This window comes from Rissa tridactyla, chromosome 5 (assembly GCF_028500815.1).
Source record: "Rissa tridactyla isolate bRisTri1 chromosome 5, bRisTri1.patW.cur.20221130, whole genome shotgun sequence".
Taxonomy (NCBI): domain Eukaryota; kingdom Metazoa; phylum Chordata; class Aves; order Charadriiformes; family Laridae; genus Rissa; species Rissa tridactyla.
This window is the reverse complement of record NC_071470.1, coordinates 52,808,130-52,830,964: the sequence shown is the minus strand read 5'-3', so window position 1 is coordinate 52,830,964 and position 22,835 is coordinate 52,808,130. Positions and strand designations below refer to the sequence as shown.

Sequence of the window (22,835 nt, the reverse complement as noted above, 5' to 3'; positions counted from 1 at the left end):
ATACAGACCCCTGCTGCTAAACTTACTGTTTATAATAAAATCACAGCAAGATATTTTTTTGCAGACCTTTTTTGGGCCACTTTCCAGGATGAAGCAACAGCTGTCTTTGCCAATCTCCTCACAGGCAAAGAAAATTTTCAAGATGAATTGCTCTGATAGAACGCAGGAGATATTTCTTTTCCTTCACTTTGCCGGTGTTGCTTCTCCTGGAGGCAAGTTTCTGATCCTGGAGGCACTTCCAACTGCAAATTAATTACAGGTTTGATAAACTGCGTACCTGTTGTTCATAGGAGTGGTAAACTTAAAAACCCCTTTTATTTCCTAGAAGCCTGTAAAATTAATTTCCTACTTCTCTAAGTAGGCTAATGTGAGGCAATTGCTGAGGTCTTTCTATGGTTTGAACTGTAGCAAAAGGAAACCTTAGCTGTAAATTGGGCTTTGGCAGAGGACAAGGGCCTGAAAACACAGCAGCCCTTGCAGAGGAAGAGCTTCCAACTAATTTATGAACCAAAGTAGCAGAGACCATAGCCCCGGACTGATGGGTAAAATGGGTGATGGGTGAAACCCATGCTGCTCAGGATGTCATCCTTTTTAACTAGGACATTTAACAGACAATTACAGCCAAGAACCAGAATTGCCTGTTCTTGTTTAAGAATAAGCTCTCCACCCAAACAAAGTATTAATGTGTCACACTGTATAATAAATACATGACTTGCTATACAAAGAAGTATAGTCGAATGGCTTTGGCCTTGTCTTGAACTAATTTATTTTAAGTCTATATATAACAAGTTCCTCTGACAATGAATTGTGTAACGTCTACAAGACAAAAAACGGCACACTTTGTTAGCTACAGAAAGACAGGTGGACCGACAGAAACTTCCACTTAGTGCTTTATTGGCTGCCTGCCATGGTTTGAATGGGGGCAATTATGAAAAAATTGAACACATGACTTTAATAAGCTTCAATATGGATCGCTGTCTGGTGGAAACAGAGTTTTTGCAATAAGTTACTCTGGGTCTAGTCTTTGCTGCTGGGAACAAATATGTTGTTTCAGACGTCAATCACATATTCTCAGTATTATTTGAAAAGGTTAGCAAGATTACTGACATGTGAAACTGCGGATGACAGGAAACAGCCACGGCACCGATTTCCCTCCACAGCCTGTGAGATAGCAGCCTCCCTCCGTACTGGTGGGGAAGCACCTCCCTGAGCGTGACAGGGATGCGGCAGCAGCACCAGACTCCAGGAATGCACAGCCAAGAGCAGACACCGGTGCTGCAGGGGCTCGGTGGCAGCCCCTGCGAGTGCACCCCTCTGCTGCGGAGGCCATTGTTAATATGGTGTTCTCTCCCCACAGCTGAGCTCTGAATACTTTCCAGATAAATGAAAACCAATTTTATCAAATATTTAGGACGTACATGTCTTGATGCCAAGATGTCCTTCACAGATTTTAGAGTTCAAGCTGCCACCTCTAGCATTTGAGTTAACTACGAATAAGGCAGCAAATAAGGCATCACTTCACACTACTCATGAGGTCAGGGAGGGATCACTGCAGCAGTTCATACTTGTTCCACATTTTGAGCAGCTTAAATGAAAGCTGAGGTCTGGATGAACCAACAAGTCTCCTTCCCAACCAATTCTCTTCCACCCCCAGCCAAGAACACCCTGCCTTTTAGAAACAACTCACTCACATATGCCCCCAAGGGGACTGCTGTTTCAGCAATAAAGGTCTGCAGGGAACTTCTTCAGGACTGAAGCAACATGTCACTGGGGGAAGCAGCGTGGCATCAGCCCCGTTGCCTGCCTGGCCTACATACAATGATCCCCTGTCCAGCTGAGGAGGGGAGTGACAGAGCAGCTTTGGTGGGCACCTGGTGTCCCAAAGTGGACCACGCCGCACAAATACAATGTGGAGAACAACTGGCTAGTCAATAATCTGCAGCGTAGACAGAGGGTCACTGACTAACTGCTAGTCATCAGTGTAATAATTTATCACAGAATGGTAGAGGTTGGAAGGGACCTCTGGAGACCACCTAGTCCAACCCCCCCAGCCAAAGGAGGTTCACCTAGAGCATGTTGCACAGAAACGCATCCAGGCGGGTTTTGAATGTCTCCAGAGACGGAGATTCCACCACCTCTCTGGGCAGCCTGTTCCAGTGCTCTGCCACCCTCAAAGTAAAGAAGTTCCTCCTCATGCTCAGACAGAACTTCCTGTGTTCCAGTTTGTGCCCGTTGCCCCTTGTCCTGTCGCTGGGCACCACTCAAAAGAGCCTGGCCCCATCCTCTTGACACCTGCCCTTTACATATTTATAAGCATTGATGAAATCCCCTCTCACTCTTCTCTTCTCAAGGCTAAACAGAGTATGAGAAAGCAGTTACCATACCAGGAGGTATCCATAGACTGTTCTCCGTAGGAGAGCAGAAACAAGCCTCCTGCTCAGGGCTGGGAAGCCTTGTCAGGAGCAGTGTCGTGCTTTGGGCAGCATCGCTCCTGGAGGAAGAGCACTTGTGAAAAAAAGCCCAGAAAGGTGCAACAAGCACCCTCACATATCTGAAAACAATGAATTATGAGGAAAGATTGAAATGACAAGGTTTGTTTAGTCTAGAGACAAGGGCCACATGGTAACAGCACTGAAATAAGTAAAAGGTCTCTGCAAAGAGAGATAAAATGTACTCTTGCTCCACGTGTACTTGCACAGGACGGGAAGTAAAGGCTGAAATTTTAATACTGAGATCTCAGACGTTCAGAAAATCAGGTTTCTTTGAAAGTATGGCTAAGAATGGGAACAGATTGTCTACAGAGGTACAACAATAAACCCCTCTTCCTAAAGGTTTAAAAAACAATTAGATGAACAGTTGTCAGAAATGGCTTAGGTGCCTTCAGGTAGAGGGACAGACTAGACAACTCAAAACTTCCTTCCAGACTCACTTTCTGTCACTCTATAAATTTACCCCAAAATGCAAATTCAATGCATTCACAAAAATTGAATCCAAACCTCCACATTTTTAAAGCATCAAAACTCTTTAAATGCACTTTCACTTTTTTATTTCATAACATTGAAATTCTAACCTGACCTGATGAACAAAAGAGAAAATAATCTAAAACCAAAATGTTTCAACATAATGCTTATAAAACATATATTATGGCAACTCTCTGTATTACCGTTAGTCGCCCACCAAGCCAAAAGATCTGTCCTCCACAGAGCTCTCTCTGGTCAAGATCATCAAGATAATCCCATTATTGGAATTCCAAGATTCCAACAATATTGTTCCATATTTTTTCCATTATCGTGTTCACGTCAGAATATGAATAGCAGTTGGATCAGTTATAGTATCAGCCTTGGTGACAGGCTGAAATCCAGACTGCTATCACCAGGGAGAAGAAAAAAGAAAAAAAGGAAAGCAGCAGCTGAAGAAACGCTAAGGAACTCAGGGTAAAATTGTTTTGAAGAGACACTGAAGCTTTAGAAATAATGAGACTACAGTATTCTGCTCTTTCTTAACTCTGGAGACTCAGAATTTGCAGCAAGCCCTAGGCTAAATTAAAACATATTTTTATTACACACTGAACCCGACTCTGCAGTATGTTTCTTTCGTCATGATAGCTTAATTTCAGAGGAACAAAGCAACATTAAAAACTGCTCTGTAACTCTATCCATGTTTCCTAATCTCCTCTGAGATTATTTTTAATGAAGGCAAGAGAACTTTTTCAAGCAAAATAATCCATAGCACATTTGTCTCCAGACCTTTAATTGTTTAATCAGAAGATGTTTCATCTATACAATCTTTTTCTTTCCCAAAGACTAATCAATATTTTGAAATATAAAGTTACTTACCTTATAAATTGCCTTTGCAATTGAGTCAAACTGAAGTTGTAACGAACAATACAATTTACTGTGTCTTCCCCCTTTCAACATATGTGATTCTTTTGAAAATGGTAGCTTCTGCCAGTTGGGATTTTGGTTGTCAAACCAGTAAAATTTTGCTTTCCAAAGCTCATTCTTTACACAGTGCTGGAGGGTTTTGCATTTAGCACAAAATTGCCACATATGCACACGCAACTGAATTGCTAATTTATAGGAGAAGGTGGACAGCGATATTTTCAGTGTAGAGTGAAAGAAGATAATAAATAGGCAAACAAATAAGGGCCATGCATGAGAAAGTAGATAAACCAGTCAGCTCTGCTGGACTGAAGCTGCCAGGTGATACCGTTTCTTTAGTAACAACAATAATGCGCTATGTATAGCCTAGATCCCTAACGAGCAAAAGAATGTTTCAAAAAAGGGAGGAAAAATACTATTTCAAAGAGTTCCTTCATGTCTCTCCTCAAAGGGTTTTAGGAAACAGACACCAAGTGCTCACAACATTGCAGAAATGTCTTGAATTTCTTTACGGTCTGTGTCCACCGCCTTTCAGGGGGAAATTTCCAAAGAGGCAGCGCCTGACGCATTGCTGGAGCGCGATACACTGCAAAGACCCCACTTTCAGCTTCATCCTTTGGGAAGCACATGCAGGTGTTTCAAAGGAATGCTTCGCCTGAAACCTGCCTTTTGATTATTATGGCTTTGGAGACTTTCTGAAAAGAGAGACCTGACAAGGGCGCTGAGCTTTGTTTAGAGAATGTAATCCTCATTCTCCCAGCTGCTGACAGGAAAAGGCCATGTTTTGCTTAAGTAAAAAATTCCTTTCTTATAATCAAGGGATGAAAGTGGTAAAGAGCAAACACCCTCCCCAAACAGCAGAGTTAAAACACCCAGCAGCTGACTGTTAACAACAGCAGAAACAGCTTTTTCTATTCTACAATATATATATCAAAGTAAATCTCTCTGCCAGGTGCCATTAGGCATTAATCAGATATGAAAACTATCCAAACAATAATCTGATCCTGTGAGATACTGAGTTCCTCCCTCCTGTTGAAATGAATGGTGCGGAGGGTGCTATGGAAGTAACTCGAGCAGTGAATCACACTCCAAAGCCTACAAAGCATAAGCCATTCCTGTGCTATACTGAGCATTATTTGAAACATTTCCAAAAAGAGAAAAACCCACTGTTCATTTAAACTAAAATTCAGATATTGGATGCACACATTGCCATGAGCTTTGATTTCCATTACTCCTACAATACCGACAGTGTGAAACCAAGAAAGGATTGCTCAGTGTTCACAGATTGATTTTTTTTTCCCCTTAAAGACTTGTATTCTTACCAGCAGCACACAGACCTAGAGACTTAGAAACATATTTCAATATTACAGGCTTGTAATGAATATAAATTGAAGCATCACCGTTCGTTCCATGAAACAGTTCTATTAACCTTTTCTTACACAAAATCTTTACCCATGAGTGGAAAAGCTTGCACTAAGTGTGCATTTGTTGCTGTTCCTTTGAAAATCCAAGCCAGCTTGACCAAGTAATAAACCAGTAACCCCCCACACCCAGGCTGTACTAATTCTGACCCCAGGGACCTGAAGAGTTGCATTTCCTGACGTCGTCACCTCCAAAGGGAATATGCCAGCTCAGCAGGACTTTTCCAGCAACCTCTGGTCCTGCCTGCCCCAGGCTATAGCAGGCTGTGTGTTGCACAGCAGATGATGCACTGTCTTTCATCCCAATACTTGGAAACATGGGCACATCTGACGAGAAGTCAGAATGGGTGGAGAAAACGGACTGAGCTGGGCTGAAACGCTGAGAAAACGCACTGGAGGTAAAACCGATAAGCCTAACAAGCAGGAGACGTGAGCTGAGAAACCAGGGCAGCGGGAGCTATAGAAACTCGCTCAAAGAGGGGAATGGGCTGAGGACAATTGAGTCAAGTGGGAACGAGAGTTGCTGGATGCTTCTCTGTAGCTTGGCATTGCACTTCGGTTTATTGAATATCATCACTCCTCTGTGGAAAAATCTTTTTGCAAGGCCCTGGCAAAATGTCCTGTCCCTTCCAAGTGCTAGACACGTAGAGATTTGTAACCTATTATGTGTGCCACTTACTCTGTTCACTCAAGGGAAAAGTTTTGTGCAGTGGACATGCATGGTCCTCGTGCTTTGGCATGGTGGGTCTGTGCACTATGTGACAGGACTTGTGTTTTCCATTTGCTTTTTTCAAGTCTAAACAATCACAAATAAAACCACAATACGTTAAAACCACACTTAAAAAAATCAACTTGCCCACCCACCCACTCAGGAGATGACTGAATTAGTGTTACTTCTGCAAGTTTGTTTAATAAAGGATACTTATTGTTGCCTGTAGAATTCTTTTACAATTTTTGCCAGAAACTAAAAGGCAGGTAAGAGAAATAACCATGAGTAGAAAAAACTATTTAAAAAGGAAAAAAAAAGGAATTATCTCTGAGTAATGCAGCTACATGCTTTGCTGTGACCTATTTCTTGCAGCACTACCTGGGTGTGAAGCCAGCAGAAACATCTAAGCCACGCTTTTCTCGGGTGGTGTCCAGTTCTTCTACACGCTCAGCATGAAAACCTAGGGTCTAATTGACAAATCACACTGATCACTCACAAGTACCGCTGATGTCAGGAAGGCTGTGCTTTACTTTGAGTAAATACGTGCCAAAGGATCGAGCCCAAAGTGCCTCAAACTGGGCACGTGGTAGAACAACCGTGTGATTTCACAACTGGATTTAGCCAATGTCAGAACACGCTTCCATTGAAAGAGACAGTCCAGCCAAAAATTGCTTTTCCTTCTCTTTTGGTGTGGTTATTTTGCAGTCACACATCAGGGATCTGCTCCACCACGCAGCTACCCAAGTACCAGGGACAAACGGAGAGAGGGATCTATAGCAAGGAGGTATATAATGCTGCTTACATGCTAAGTTAGGCTGGTTTTACCCAAATGTGAGGCCACAGTCTGGCCATCATCTTCTAGCCTGAGCTGTCCTCTGCCTCGATGCTCCATCTACAAAGTGGGGGGACAGATATCTCTTTGTCTAACCACTGGGATTTGTGAAACTAAACTGAAATTAATGAACATTCAGATACTATAATGATGGGTGCCTCAGGAAAAAAAAAAGGCGAGGAAATGAATAATTATGGCCTCAGCAGGGTTTGAATAGCATGCAGTAAATAAGGCGATGGTCACACATTGAACAATGCAGCTAAAACAAAATGCTGAATAGGGACTCATTAAGCAAGCGCTGCCCATCCTTTGGACTGAAAAAAGCAGGGGTCCAATGGAAAAACTAATATGTTATCATGCAATTAAAGACTGCATATGCACAAAGGTCAAATAAAGGTTGCACGTGCAACACAAATGCAGACATTTTGAATGCAACCCTAGTAAGGGTATTTTCATCCAGTTTTGTGCTTGTGTAGTGTGACTTGCTTTGAATATAAAACTTACCAGGCAGCGTTTACAGACTTGCCATCATTTTAGATCTATAAATTGTCTTTCTAAATTCCATATTTCTCTCCTTAATATTTATTAGCTTGGGTGCATTAAGCTCTTCATTAAATTCTTTGGTCCAGATCAGGCGGCGATCAGATTAACAGATTCAGTTTGGAGTACTGAGGTTGGCACACACACCTTTCTCCACCACATCCCTCCTACGGTTCTTGTGATGAGGCTAAAACATGGTTGCCTTCACTCCACAAGTGAAGATCCTGTCTGTGAGAGAGGGCAATGAATGAATGACAAAACTTTCTTTGCCATCCTGCAAGGGAAATTTATTCAATATTATTTTAGATTAAGCTGCAGTGAGAAAAACGATGGGCACGTAACATGAAACTAGCTTGTAGCCTAAGTGGGCTGCCATAGGACCACTCAAATTTTGAAAGCCATTTGGTCCAGCACATGGAATAGCAACAGTCTGTTGCTGTTTATATATATATATCTCTACAAATATTCCTATGGCCTTTGTCAACAGTGGAGACAGCTGCTCCCAATTAATGTTTTTCACAAACAGCTCTATGGAGTCAGACTGCATTATTATTTCCATTTTGCAGGAGAGAAGGTGAAACGAGAGCAGACCAGATTCACAAAGCTATCTTTGTCCTTAACTCCCACTGAACCAGCCGAACTTGGTTCAGCCACACAACTGCTGTGGATTGGGATCCAGAAATCAGATGTGCATCTACGTGGGATTATACTACAAAGCTGCAAAATGAACTGAAGATTTTTAACTCCCACTCTGTTTTTGTACCTTTAAAAGGCCAGTAGTGGACTGAACACAAAATTGTGCATTCAGAAAACTGGACTGTATTCTTTCCTTTGGTCAGGTCCTTTTTTCTTTTACTACCAAGACAACATTAAACAGACAAGAGAAATTTGGAAAGAGGAAAAAAAAGGGGGGGGATGGTGTTTGTGGTGTGTTTATACCAAATGGTTGCAATGGTGCGTGTGATGGCTCTTTTTCACGCTGCTTATGACTTATTTTTCCTCTAATATTGTCCATACACTAGAAGAAACAGTATGCCGATAAACACTGAAAATATAAAAATCATGAATGCTGTCACGCAATAAGAAAAATCTTGACATTTTAGACAACAGTTTTGGAAGCACAAATTTCTCTACATCTTTTAGATCTACAAAACAATATAGTAAAGATTTACAACACCACCTTTAGTTAGCTCTGAAAAATCATGTTGATGTCAGACGTGTTAAACATAACCACAAGACCAAAGCACTCTTCTAGCTCCTCAAGTCCAAGTATGGAGGGCGTTTGGCCACTAGCAGAACCGTTTCATTTGGAGAGAAGTGAGAGCAGTGCATTATTCATGGGAGTATTTTCATCAGTTTTTATTTTTGCTCTTTGCCCACCGCTTAGCAGCACATCCATGGCAGGGCTGCAGCCCTTCTCCAATGTAACGCCCATCTAACAACCGCCTACTGAGAGCACAAAGGTGCTTCCCAGAAGCAGCAATGTCATCTTAGCGCCATGACATGAGAACATACAGGTGGAAGCATTTGTTCTTAGCGGGTGCTGGTGCCCATGGTTGTAAAGCTAGAGATTACATTCCCTCCTTGCTCTCTAAACACGCAGAGGGCTCTGCAAACTCGCCGCTTATGGAACTTGCAGAAAAACAGGAGCTTTTTCACCTATTAAAAACAATGTGTTTTAGAGACAATTTATTTTCCCTTCTTTTTGCATCTGCTAGGGCTTTAATTCTTTCTGTTACCTAAAATAACCATAAAATATTTGCTACAAAAGGAGGATATACCATTAGGCTGATTTTAACACATTTTTTGGCAGGGTGATGCTAGCTTAGCACACACACATGTTTCAACATCTCCTATGATAAGGGAAATGTGTTTGGCAGCCCCTTCCCAGGGCTGAAAGAAACTTGGTTATAAAGGTTAGATTTTTATATAAACGGCTGCCTGGGCACTTTACGTGCTTCCATAACTTAGCGGCATTCCATTTTATTTGTTTATGAGATTTAGCTTGCTCTTCTTTGGTGGTACTATTTTGTTACTAAACAAAACTTGTACATGACTCAAGTGCATGTCCACAGAGCTAGAAAGAGTCTAGGGCTTCCCCCCTCCCCCCAGAGAAGAATTTCTGAGTGATTTGTGAAAAAGTTACAATGTTATATTTAAAAAACAAAATACGAAAGTACAATGACAGTAGATAGTCCAGACGGAATCCTCCTCAGGTTGTATAAAGCATAGCATCTCCCTCCATCCCAGGGAAAAGTCAGCTTAAGACAAGTATTAAAAAAAACCTCAAAAACCAAACCACCATCCACAATGGTAGTGTCAGCTATCACTGACTACTACTAAAGATACTGGATCAATCCCAAAAGTTTTGGAGAACCCCATTTTAAAGGGAATTGATGAGTAAAACTGTCAGAATATAACTATACTTCTGTCTCTGGGTTTGCATGGAGACAGTAATCTAATAGAAGTGTAAATTCATGTAAGTTTAATACAGCCACTACCAAGGAGGACCCATTACACATATCAGCATCTCTGTTTCATACAGAGCAGCAATTCCTTGCCCAAATTTTCCCACGTGAACAAGCCTCTCCCCAGACAGTTCAATCCTCGCTGTCCAGCTAAGACACCTGCTGCAACTGTGCTATCCCTATGTGCAGTAAGAAATGTCTCTAAATTTCCTTTATTGCAGCTATAGCTGGAATTTTTTGTCTTCCTTCTCATTTTTAGAGGGAAGAAATGTTAATAACAACTGATTTGGACAGAAGCAGGTATAAAATTTTACAAAAGCCATAATTACTTTTATGGCTTTTTGCCTTCAATTTTTTCCCTTCCTTCTTTTTACTGATGCTTTCTGGTATATATTTATTTATTTTTCAATTTATAAGGCAACAAAAATAATAAAGAAAGTACATCTCAGGCAGCTACTAACAACTGAACTGCTAAGAGAACATAGAGAAAACTACATTTAACAAATAATAGAGTTTATGAGATGTTCTAGCTCTTTGAGAACTGATCTGAAAGAATGCTCCTAAAGCCTAAATTTATTCGCAACATTTAGGTCAGTAATGATAGATTCAGAAGGCGGTGATGTTATTTCTTCATCTGTAGCTGTATTTTCAGATGGTGACTTTCCACAGGCAGCTATCGTTCATACAACAAAATCTACTTGGTGTCCCTTATTCAAATAGAATATGTTTAATAACTGAAATAAAATACTGAGTTTTCATTTGTTAGTCACAATAGAAAAAAAGGTTAGTATAATGTCATATTGATCTAATCAATATGCATTCAGATTTAAGAAGAACAACGTAGTTTGGTTCAACCTCCAACTGCTAATCTGCACTGAAAGAATAAATCAGAGCAAATCTAAAGAGACCTCCCTATAACAGAGGGACCCAGCTAATCCACCCAGCAGAACGGTGGGAGGGCACCTTTTCGTCAACATGACGTCAGATACTTCTACCCTGTACAAAGATGCTGCATAACTTAATGCTGAGACATCTTAGTTGGTAAGAGCTTCAAATATTACACAGTAAGCATCATCTGTGTGGGAAGAAGGAACCAGGACAAGCTCAGTTACAGCCAACACTGAGGAAAACCACCACGTGATGCTTGTGCTTGCCTGATATTTCTAATAAAACTGAATTGCCAAAAGGCGATAAAGCTGATTTACATACTCTGTCACTGTATGTTCTGTTCTGAAAAGTGTGGGAAATGCTTTTATCTTCATTCCTTACACAGTGTATTTAATTAATAATCAATTTAATTTAATACATATGTTGCTTGATCCCAACATATGTCAATGTAGAATTAGATTGTTAATCATTACATTTCAGAATAGGATTTTTGCGCTTTTTTCTGCTAAAGGAAAATCTCGCTGGCTGCTGTTCACTCTGTATAGAAGTTTCCAGGGTTAGAAAAAAAACTTCTCTCATTGCTTACGCTGACTGGACACAAAGCAGAGCCGCCTACCAGAAGCCTTAGACAGTACCTAACCCAGGTAAAAGAAGAAACTGAGCCCATTTGTTTCTGAAGCTATGTCACTTATGCTGAATTTCCCAGTGCTACTGCACAGTCACCAAGACATTCTGTGGTTGGCAAGAAAGGGAAATTTGCTAGAAACCTCCTGCAAATGAAACCCAGCTGCTTAAGCACAATCCCAGATGTCTCCTGCACTGTGTGGCTTTGATAGATTAAATTGAGCATAAGAAAGAGATGAAATATTTATGAAAATTAAATTTGCAGGATGCATGTCAGTAAGCCTGAAAAACGCTTTTTCAAACAAAGACAGGAAACCACATTTTTCACCCAACCAAGTTAGGTTAGATTATAGTGGTGGTATTCATGGAGCTCCTGAGGTGCTTATGTTTCCTGCAGACTGCTTAGCTTTTATTCAAACCACTCATTCCAGAAACAGCGACCGCAAATACTGTCTCTGACACCAGCGTATCAAACATTTATAAACAACACACTCAAATGAAATATTATGTTTTACTCCTTATCCACCAAGAGTTTAGTATTTCGAAGGCTGGGGAAAAGCTCAAATCACATACAGAACTCTGTGTAATGATACCGTACCCTGGACACTGAATACTGCTGGAATGAACAAACCTCCCCCCATTCCACATTTAAGGGAATGCTTTTGGATATTTAAGCAAATGAATATATTCTGAGACATCTTCAGACTATTTGTTCATCAAAACTTCATAGTTGTATTGGCTTTCTCAAAAGAGCAGTGAAAGGAAGAGTCAATGTGGTAAAAGAGCACCAGAAAGCATAAATTAATTGACATAATATTTACAATTAAATGAAGCCATGGAAGCACTAAATACCTCAGTTTTTCCCAATGATAAATGTCTTGCATAAAATCCCCAAACACAGCTAGCATCTCTCTCTCTCCACGGTCCAAGTCTTGCCTGTCTCAGCAGATCTCTTATCGCTATGGTAAGCGCTACTATAGAACACGATCAGGGTTTCCTTTCCTAGCTCTTCCTACCTTTCATCCCTCTGGAGGCAACTGTCTTAGAAAGGGTAGCAATCTCTTCAAGGTGCTCTTCTCTCTCTTTTGGAGGAATTGAGAAACCCAGAAGAATTTTTTAGGGAGCTAATCTTTGTGATCATTTAGCACTCAATTACTTCAAAACCCTGTCTGATACAAATATCCATTCAAATACAAAACTATGACAATTCACACAGATGTAGCCTTCTTAGCAAAGCAAAACTAATGCACCAGAGTAATATTTATTCGGTGGATTAATAAAAAGGGGCTGGAGCTCTCTGTGTGGCTCACTTTTGAAACAGAACTCAAAAAGCCCTTGACTTCAGCAAAGCAGGAACAGAGATCATCTAACGCTTCCCATAGAATCATTTAGGTTGGAAAAGACCCTTGGGATCATCGAGTCCAACCATCAACCCCACTCTACAAAGTTCTCCCTTACACCATATCCCTTAACACCACATCTGAACGAGTCTTAAACACATCCAGGGATGGTGACTCCACCACCTCCCTGGGCAGCCTATTCCAGTGTCTGACCACTCTTTCTGTGAAGAATTTTTTCCTAATGTCCAGCCTAAACCTACCCTCTTGCAGCTTGAACCCATTTCCTCTTGTTCTATCACTAACTACCTGTGAGACAAGACCAGCACCAACCTCTCTACAATGTCCTTTCAAGTAGTTGTAGAGAGCGATGAGGTCTCCCCTCAGCCTCCTTTTCCTCAAACTAAACAGTCCCAGCTCCTTCAATCGCTCATCACCCTTGTGCTCCTCCAGCACCTCCCTGAGAGCATTACAGGACCGCTGGATGAGCCAGGACAGCAGAGCTGTCCCAAAGGAGATCAGGGGTTCATTTGAAGAAGACCAGCAAGTGACATTTACCAAACTCTCTTTCAAAAGAGGAGAAACAAATATCCCATTTCCTTTTCACGGGAAGTTTTTACACTAAGACTTGAGGACCTTTTACACTGCTAAGCTCATGCAAAACCAGATTTCAAGGGGAAGAACAACATACTTTCTTAGCACACACGTTTTGAGTTGTATTTACACGAACACGCTGTGTCTGAAGCAACAGTCCAAAAATTTGCTGATAGATCATCAGTACCATTGCAACATCACAGTAACTCACTCCACAGGCAGACGTCATAAAAATCAGTAGCATTAGAAGATATCTCCCTACAGTCAGTTTGCAGTGTAAAATACTAAAAAATAGTACAGCTGCAAATATAAGTCAGTAAACAGACATGGACTATCCTTGGTCTGGATAACCCAACTGATACACCAGTCATTTTTTTAAAGGAGTCAAGCCTCCACTTCTGCAAAGTACTCAAGGAAGCGAGCAGTCCTGTCAGTCTCAAAAGGACCATTTAAGTTTAAAATCACATAGGTGTTTGAAGTAACCTGCTGAGTAAACAATTAATGGTTACTTTGGCTAACACATGGCACATCTAGTTTCAGTCCACTTAAATATTCTGCTTTCTAGTAATGAATCTGGAACAAAAGGCATTCAAAAATCATACGAGTGAAGCGTTTGCCAAACTGCAAAACAAGGCAGGCCTTCAAACCCAGTATCTTTGTCAAGGCCAGACAGCTGAGGATCACTCGGTGGGTGATAAAGTCCTGTTCGGACCAAGTGGGTGCCAAGTATGCTTCATGTGTCCTGGCTTGAACCGCATCTCCTAGAAAAATGACGAGGGAGTGAATAAAGGAAGGAAAGATCCTAGTACTGCTATCTTCCCTCCAGATATGATGCTGAAGAGATCAGATTTCGAGCATCTGTGATGCTCACCACAAGCTGCTTTTATTGCTGATTAATAGTGAGAGATTAATAGCTGGGGATGCTGCATAATAGCTGCAGTATAAAACAACTGAAGACATAGTCATGGTTATGTATTTAACAGCTGGGTTCATACTTTCAGTGGATTTTGCCATATGGTAACCAGGATCAGTTTACACTTACAAAATTATGACTTTAAACGCGCGCTGTACAACCACACCGTGTAGCAACCTCTAATGTAACACAGCCCAAAGGTTACCTGCCCTCATGTTTCCCAAATCATCCTTCAGCCTTCAACAAGCCAAACAATGTCAGGTCCTATCTCCTAATTCCCAGAATTTTTAGTTTTAAGCCTCTGAGTGTTAAAACGCATCGAGGAGCAGCATGTATCAGAGGCGGGAAGCAGAGGCCTGGCACTTTGCCAGACAACAACTAGACCAGCAGGTGAACATGAATTTTTTTTGGATTAAACCAAAGCACAGTACTGCCTGCTAAACCCCTTGAGCAGTGAACTGTATGACAAGTAATTATACCAAAGAATTTGGTTACATCAGGTTTATATATTCACCAGATTGCAACGATAATTAACAATTGTGTCTACTCGAAGTCCCTGCGGCTTTGGATCTGTTAATTGTAAAGGCTGATGTGTCGCTCCACAGCATGAGACTGAAGTATACCAACAGAGAGCACCATAGGCATAAGCATTACACTCCTCCAAGGTACAGCTGGCTCCTGCCCAGTTTCCTCATACTTTCTCCCCCATATTTTTCACGAACGCTACACATTTTCATTCAGAAATACGTCTCTGTGATTGCCACATACCGGTTTAGGACAAGCCTGTGACGTGGTCAGTGCCTTTTGGAAAGATGCTTATTCGTGGCTTCACTTAGGATGCCACCAATGGTAGAAGATGGAAAAATCTGTCAAATCAATATCCTGCCTCTATCTTACATGTGTAAGATGAGCAGGAAATGCTACATTTTTTAATAAAACTCCATTTTTACAGTAAGTTAAGGCTTACACTTCGTTACATGTATAGGACTGATACAGCTATGCAGTGCCAGATGCAAGGGATTTAGGCTAAAACTACAACTTTGCCCTAAAAATCAATCTCTTACGCAATATTTCTTTCTTTTTTTGAGATTAAATTTGTTCAGATTATGGGATAGAAGAGAGTTTTTCAAAAAAATAGAGATGTTTTAGCAAGAAGAGCTTTTGTCACCTGTTTCCTTTACAGTACAACCCTCTAGTTTGCATCATCAAGCTCAGTTAAGCATTTTTTCTAAACGTCCAATTAAATTAGCTTTTGGCCTATGTTATTTATGCTTCTGTTTTCAAACAATGATTACCTGTTCTGACTTTGCTTTTGAATGTTTTCTTTAGAAAGGATCTCCTTAAGTCTGAATTCCAGCCTGGAAAATTACCCTCTGTCAGTTTGTAATGCAAGTTAGAAACAGAAAATAGCGCTCAGTCCTAAAGCCTGAACACCAGATCTGCAGTTCGATCTGTCTGAACTGCTCTGCCTTTCCTCCTTACACTTTGAACTCAAGTTTAGAGAAGATTAAATTCAGCCAAAAATAGCCCAACCATCAGACAGAGATGAGCAATGGGCAACATAGGTTTGTCAAGAACAAACCATGTCAAAAGAATTTAAATTCCCTCCAGGACAAGGTATAGGCCTTGTGGACATCAGACAAGCAAGATTGCACGTGAACTGGAGGACAGCGCTGGTATTCAAAAATGTTCTTCAGAAGTTGGAGAAATGATCAGGAGAAGCTGAGGTGCTACTCAGCTGGTATAACACAATTCACGGTCAGTATAACATAACGCATGCACACAAGCAATTGCACAAATAAGGAAACACTGAGGTCCAAGTTCTCCATTTGGAGGAATATATGGAGAGAGTGAAAAATGCACAGCAGAAGTCAGCAAGAGTAACTGGAGACACTCAAGACTGGAAAAATAGAATTGGGCTTGAATTGGAGCAAAAAAGACCAGAGTACACTTAAGATTATTTTTTCTAGAGGTGACAACAGGGAGGCACTGGAACTGATTGCCTGGAAACCTGTGGTCTCCTCATCACTGAAGGATAGTCAAATATTGGTAACAAACATCATATGCGCCTCAGAGGAACTGACTAAACTCTTAGCATTGCCTTCCTGCCCTATATCCAATGCAAGTCTACCAGTACATTAATGATATAACTATATTTGATATTAGTAACCATGTGGAACCATCAGGATCTCTCCAGGCATATGTACAGGTAAAAGGCAGACTCCACAGGCTAATAATTCATGTCCCCACTGTGATCATCTGGCAAGAAAACAGAAGCTTTTGAAGGGAAAGAATAGAAACATCTACTAAGCAAATTTAAGCTAGAATGAATACGCCTTTAGAAAACCTTGCTCTTGGCCTCAGGCACGGACTGAATTACTTAAAAGACCTCTTAATTTGATTTTAAGCTCTCTTTCACAACAGCTTCTGGCCTTGAAACTGCCTAAAGCAATGGGACTCTGACCCATAACCCAAAGGGTAGGAAGAAGCACACTGTTACAGTCATGTAACTTAGAAATAAATATATAAAAAATGACATTATACAATGCATAGTTTTACAAGGTTTTTTTCAAGGACTTAGCTCCTAAAAGTATCCTAAAGCACTCAGCTTCAGTTGCTATCACGTTCTCTTTCTTTAATTACTGAAGATTTTGGTCCAAATTCCATCTCATGTTCAGTATTTTGGAGGAGGACACGGAGCTGGTGCGAGCACCCAGGGAACTCACATGGGCGCTCCCTGGCAAAGATTCCCCAGCACAAGCTTCTCACCGTCTGAGAGGTGCTGGCAAATGAGAAATATACAGTCCTCAGAAGGGAAGAAAACCTGTGCAGAGCAAGCCACTAGTTACATTTTCTAAAAAGTTTGTAGAAGTGCTCAAAAATCAAGAAAAGATTTGACTCTGAACTGCTGGGAAGTTTGGAACGTATTTCAAATACAAACTGTGAACTCAGGAGCAGCTGGGTTTCAAATTAGGCTACTGAGAATCTCATACGGACACTTGTAGTTACACTGTTGATAACACAAAATATCTGAAGATCTTATCTTTTAGCATAACTTTGGCATGCTGATCTTTGTGCCTGGAATTCTGCAGAAAGGGAAAAATCTTGGTCTCTTCTGGACAAAAGTTTTCTCTACACATCTTTCAGCAACCTACTGCATTTCTCCTACAGATCTGCCTAATGCCCTTGCAGATGCTCCCAAGTCAGAAAACCATCTGATTTCCTTGAAGGTCATTGCACCAAGATTCTCACTGTCTTTAAAAGCACATTATTTTGGCACAAATAACTCTGAGGATAATCTAAGAACTCGGTTTTCAATGGATTGCACACACAAAAAAAGTGTCAAAGCATTTACCCATCAAAATTTTAAAAGGGAACAGAGAAACTAGTAAGACTCAGAAATTTATGACTCCTGGTTTTGGGGGAGGTGATGCAGCCCCAGCTGCACTCCCCACTTCGGCAGCAGAGGGTGCTGGCAGAATACCGAGGCACCCTGCAAAAATATCCACGGCTGGTCGGCCAGGTGTGGCTGCAATTTGTCCAGAGTGTGCACTTCACACAAGCATCACTTAGGAAGAACAGCACCAGTGAAAGGTTTAAAACTAGGTTTTCAGGATCAGCTAAAGTGTGTACAGTCTGCTCATCCCGTGCAAACTTGTGCAGCGTGCTCATTCCTATGCCTCACATACAGCTTCTGCAGTCAAGTCTGAAAATGAGATCAAACATTAGATACAAAACATCAGCCCAGTGGTTCTTGTGATGCAAGGAGAAAGTGATCTTTCTTGCAAACCAAGATTGCATACCAAGGATTGCAAACTTGAATCTGAGCTGCATACACCGTTACACTTGGTACAGACTCCTGCAGTCCAACTGCTGCTCTGAATCCTGCTCTGCAGCTACCACACTCTCCCCAAGCCCAGCTGCTCCCGTGGACACCACGTCCACTCCCCACCACATGAAAGCTTTCAGGACAAATGGACTACGTGAGTGGCACTGCTGTTTCTTCTGCTTCTTAGCTTTGCCATATCTTTATTAGAAAGCCAGAGTAAAATAATCTCAAGCATCAGAAGAACTCATGGTTGATGCTGACGGTGAGGTCACAGAAAGTTTATCTGTTTAGTTAACGGAACTGACTAATTTATGGGGAGAAAGAAAAACCTTCCTTGCTGTGCCTTTTTTTTCTCTTTTCAGATGTGATAGTCAGCTTGTTAGCTATCTGCTTCATGATGAGAACATACAAGCCAAAACATCAAGTGTTACATTAACTTATTTACCACTTTTTAAAAGACACTAAGCTTAACAGAAAAATCTCTCTTCAACAATAGTAACTTTACAGTTCTTCCAAAGAATGAAGCGCACTACTGTAAGCACATTTATAAACTCCTGAAAACACACCATCTCATTTACTACATCCTGAACTTGTTTTCAAATGCAATTGTTGTAAGTACATTTCAAACCCATTAATACACATTCCTTATTTTCAGTCTCTGTAATGAATAAAGCTACTATGATTCTGCTGTCAATCAAAATTCTGCCGTATTACAATCTCTGTTTACTGCTAATTAGTGCCCCCTGTTCTTATTAGCCATGTCAAATTTTTACTTCTTGATGGGTAAATACGGCGTTTTCACTTATAATTAGCAGGATGCTTTCCTGTTAAAACTGAAGCATGAACAAGTTCAGTCTTCCTACGAAACCAGCACAATGTTTCTTAGTCTACAGTTACTATTAAAAAAACACTCGCTGTTAAAAAGGGTAAACAGACAAAAGTTATAAAAGGCAGAAGCCTAAAACGCTCAAGATTTCTAAAGGTGGATGCAATTTACCGCAGCTGCTTTAGAAGTTTTCCCGTTGAGCGGTGCGAGTAGCCTCCAGTTGCGCTACCAAAAAGCAGCCGGCAGCCTCGCAGCCGCTGCGGATGCCGCCCCCATCCCGCCGCTGCCTCCGAGCGCGCCAACGGCATCCCCCGGCAGCCCCGCAGGGCCAGCCCGAGCCAAAAACCTTCCCACACACACACGCACACCCCTCGCCCCGTCGGCAGACACCTTCCCCAAGCCGGGTCCCCCCCTCCTCCTCGCCCTCCCCGCTCACCTCGGGCGTGCAGCCAGAGCAGCGCCAGCAGGGCGAGGGGCCGCCGCCAGCCCCGCTCCGCCCGCCGCCCCATGGCCGCGCACCGCCCCATGGCCGCGCACTGCCGGACCCGGCCGCCTCCTCGCCGCGCCCCTTCCCCAGGCTCCTGCCCGTCAGCCGGCGGCGGGGCAGGGCCGGCGGCGCGGAGCCAGGACAGCGGCGACCCGCAGGGCTACCGCCCCCGGGGATGGGCAACAAAAGGGCGGCCGGGACGGCCGCCGCCTGGGGACGGGGGGAGCGGGGTCCGCTGGTCTCCCCCCCTGCACCCGGAGCCGTCCCGTGGAACTGCTGCAGGCTTTCGCGCATCAAACGCTCCCTTCGCCCGCGGAGGGTCCCCAGCAGCGCGCCCGGGAACCGTGAGCCCGGCGCAGGCAGAAAGGGCTCGCAAGCGTTAGCGGAGGGCGACCGGGAAGGGGGAGAGCACCCAAAGCTGCGCTTCTGCACGGCGTTGTTTAAGATAAGGCGCCCTCTCTGCAGCATGAACTGCTTTTCACCGGACAACTGTTATAAACACTTTCTAAGCCGGTGTCATTCTTCAAGTACTAAATGAGCTGCTTCAACATATGTGCAATGCATGGCTTCCCTGCAACCCTGTTAGTGAATCAGGCATGCACATATGGATTTAACTTCACCCCTGATGGTGACACTGCGTACAGCAGTTGTGCCACTTCTCCACTGGCTGCACTAAAACAAAGCCACCTCATCGATGGCTAGGGTTATTAGACATCATCATCATCATATCATCTTGATATTTGCTCAGCAAAATATTATTTTCAACTGATACGCCAATTCTGATCGCTTGCCCAGAGAAAGGCTGCTCAGGTAGCATCAATGGATGCAAACCCACAAGACAACCCACCTATATGTCTGCCCCTTAGGATGGGAACAAGCATTTTCAACAACTGTTATGGCATCAAAGTGCAGAAGTATGTGGTCTATGTTCTTGAACAAAACACAAGTGAGACCCCTGAAACACTGAATACAGCACTGTAACAGGAATATTACAGACTGACACACTGCAATAAAAAAAGACTCCCAACTACCACTGAACAAAAAATCCAAAAGCAGGGGTAAACTAGGTATTTACAAATAAACTCCATATCAATATATAGTCATTATTAATGAAAGCACCGTTATTTTTATCTATAAGAATGAGAAAAGTATATTTTGTGATTCACCAGCTTGTTTTTGATGATGTTTGTTCAGTTTGGCACTGGTACTGGACTGCTGTAGCTAACAGAAGCCTGGCATCTCAGTGGGTAAATTCCACTAACAAGCTTTGAATGGTATTTTGCTCCAAAAAAATGATCCCCTAGAAGCTTTCTGGGGAAGATCCACATCTTTGATGATGCTTAGTGAAATGGAAATCTTTGAAGTGCCCGCCTAGCAGCTGTCATACAACAATTCGTAATAACAGAATAAAATTCAACTTAACATGACTGAGAGTAATCTGGCCAAAGCGTTCATAAACCAGACTGTGACCATCTATCATAAATGTGATGAGCATTACCCTTGTCTTCTCAGTGATGTGTGGAATTTATTCTTCTTTGTCATCCTTTTGTTTAAAACTGTATTACCTGCTTGATTACTACAACATTTTACAGTGCAACTGCAACACAGACCTACATTTCTATGCACATGATTGGAATACATCATATATGTGAATATAATTTTCCAGTCTTTCTCATGTGTGTTCACTGGGATATATAGCAAGAAAGTAATACGGTAGTGTCTAAATTATTTATTTTGTAATATGAGTCCTAATTACAGATTTACTCCACACATATCAGTTTTCATGGAAAAAATTATCTTCGTTCTAAAATTCATTTTTAACCTATATGCTGTCTTCAAAAAGTATGCCTGATGTTTCCTTCCCAAGCCCCTATAAAAGCACAAAAAAAATCCCTTAGAGCAATGCTTTATCATCTGCTGACACCATTTTAAATGTTTCTATTGCTAAAACAAAAAAAACCAAACTGACACGTATCACACAGCTTTCATCAAATGCTACAGAGCAGACCATTCTTCCTAGGTCAAATATAGGATGGCACTCCTATGACCTTCTTGACTGCAAGATGCCAGAGTATCATTATTTTGGATGCTCAGGACAGATATCACAAGCCCCAGTTGTGTGACCATAAAGGGCTGGATGAATTCAGAGCTGCAATCATCTGAATCGGAAAGACTGATGTTAAAAGTGCGGGGATGCTTTTAGGATGCCAGCAGAATCAGTGCATCAAAAAAAGAGTTTCTTGTGCAGTCTAAACCGAACATAAGTGTTTAAAATCAGTCTTTAATTCATGTCTGTATCTGTCTACAGATTCAGGTAACAGAGTGTAGTAGTGAGGTCAAAACTCACAGTGGCAAAAACCTCAACTATGATTGGGAAGCTGCACCATGACTGCGCAATTTAAGTAAACGTGTGCTGGATGGCCATGGGTAGGTAGTCTGGCTCACCGAAGGAAACCAGAGATCTCCAAGTAGTCACACAAAAGTTAGCCAAGGTAAAACACCCCTTCAGAGTTACTGGCTTTCATCGATTCTTTTTCAGTATTAACCACTGCTGCCTAAAAGTATTTGTTAGGGTGCAGACGGTGGGAGGACTTTTTTAGACAATCAATGATTTATCTCTTTAAATTATGTTTCATTGCAAATCCATACAGGACATATGGATATCAGGTGGTATTCCTCCTTGCGACAGTGTCCAAAAAGAAAGCATAAATTACTTTAACACACATCTTGATGACTTTTTTGAAGAAAAAAGAAGGGGAAAAAAAAAGTGTGACACGGTTGCTCAAGACACCATGGTGATGGATTTGATGTCACGAGATTCCCTATGAATAATACCATCCCCTTCAGCAGAGCAAAGAGGTGACAGCTCAGTGATGGGAAGCAAAGGGAAGAGGTTGTTTGCAGATACATGTCCTGCTTATGTTTCTCTAATGTCTTCAGAGTTCAAGGTGTGAGCTGCAACTCAGGAATTAATATTATTGTGCATTTTCAATGAGGAGCAGGACACTCCTGTTGTTACTAGAGCACAAAGCAAAATAAATAAATGAAGCAAGAAATAATGTGCTGTAATTACAGGGTTTGTAGGCAGGTGGTCAGCGTTCATGGATCTTCCCCTCAATCCTGGGGAATACATCAATATTACACACTTATTTGTCTGGAGTATGTAAGCAAGCAAAAGTACTGCAAATTATTCCCCTGATAGGGACATTGTATTTCTGAAAATGGAAAGAAAATTTTCAAGTTATCATAAATGTGCAAAAATTATTTTCATATCATAGAAGATGACATCATTGTTTCCATAGTTGTTAATGTCATCAATGATGTAACCATATCTTTGATTTCTTCCTGCTAATTATGCTATTTTCCTATATATTCTGTGTTCTGTAAAAGCTCTTTGCCCATTAAAATCCTTTTCTAAGCAGAAGCACAAATCAAAAAAGTCTAAATTAACAACATTTCATTGCTGCTTTCTTTTTTTCCCTAGTT

The 22,835-nt window shown here is 41.7% G+C and overlaps 1 protein-coding gene across 8 annotated transcripts in view; it reads right to left on the bottom strand.

Moving 5' to 3' along the window:
- Positions 1-22,835, bottom strand: part of BMPR1B (bone morphogenetic protein receptor type 1B) — a 260,659-nt gene that overhangs the window by 61,453 nt on the left and 176,371 nt on the right. For 2 of the 8 annotated variants that reach the window (XM_054203328.1, XM_054203329.1), the window contains exon 1: positions 19,299-19,405. The exons of 5 other annotated variants lie outside the window; for them this stretch is intronic. In XM_054203328.1, the coding sequence (XP_054059303.1) occupies positions 19,299-19,389 (91 nt within the window). In that variant the 5' untranslated portion in view covers positions 19,390-19,405. Of the gene's footprint in view, positions 1-19,033; positions 19,119-19,298; positions 19,406-22,835 lie in introns of those variants that run through there. One more of the 8 variants, XM_054203336.1, reaches the window with a different exon arrangement.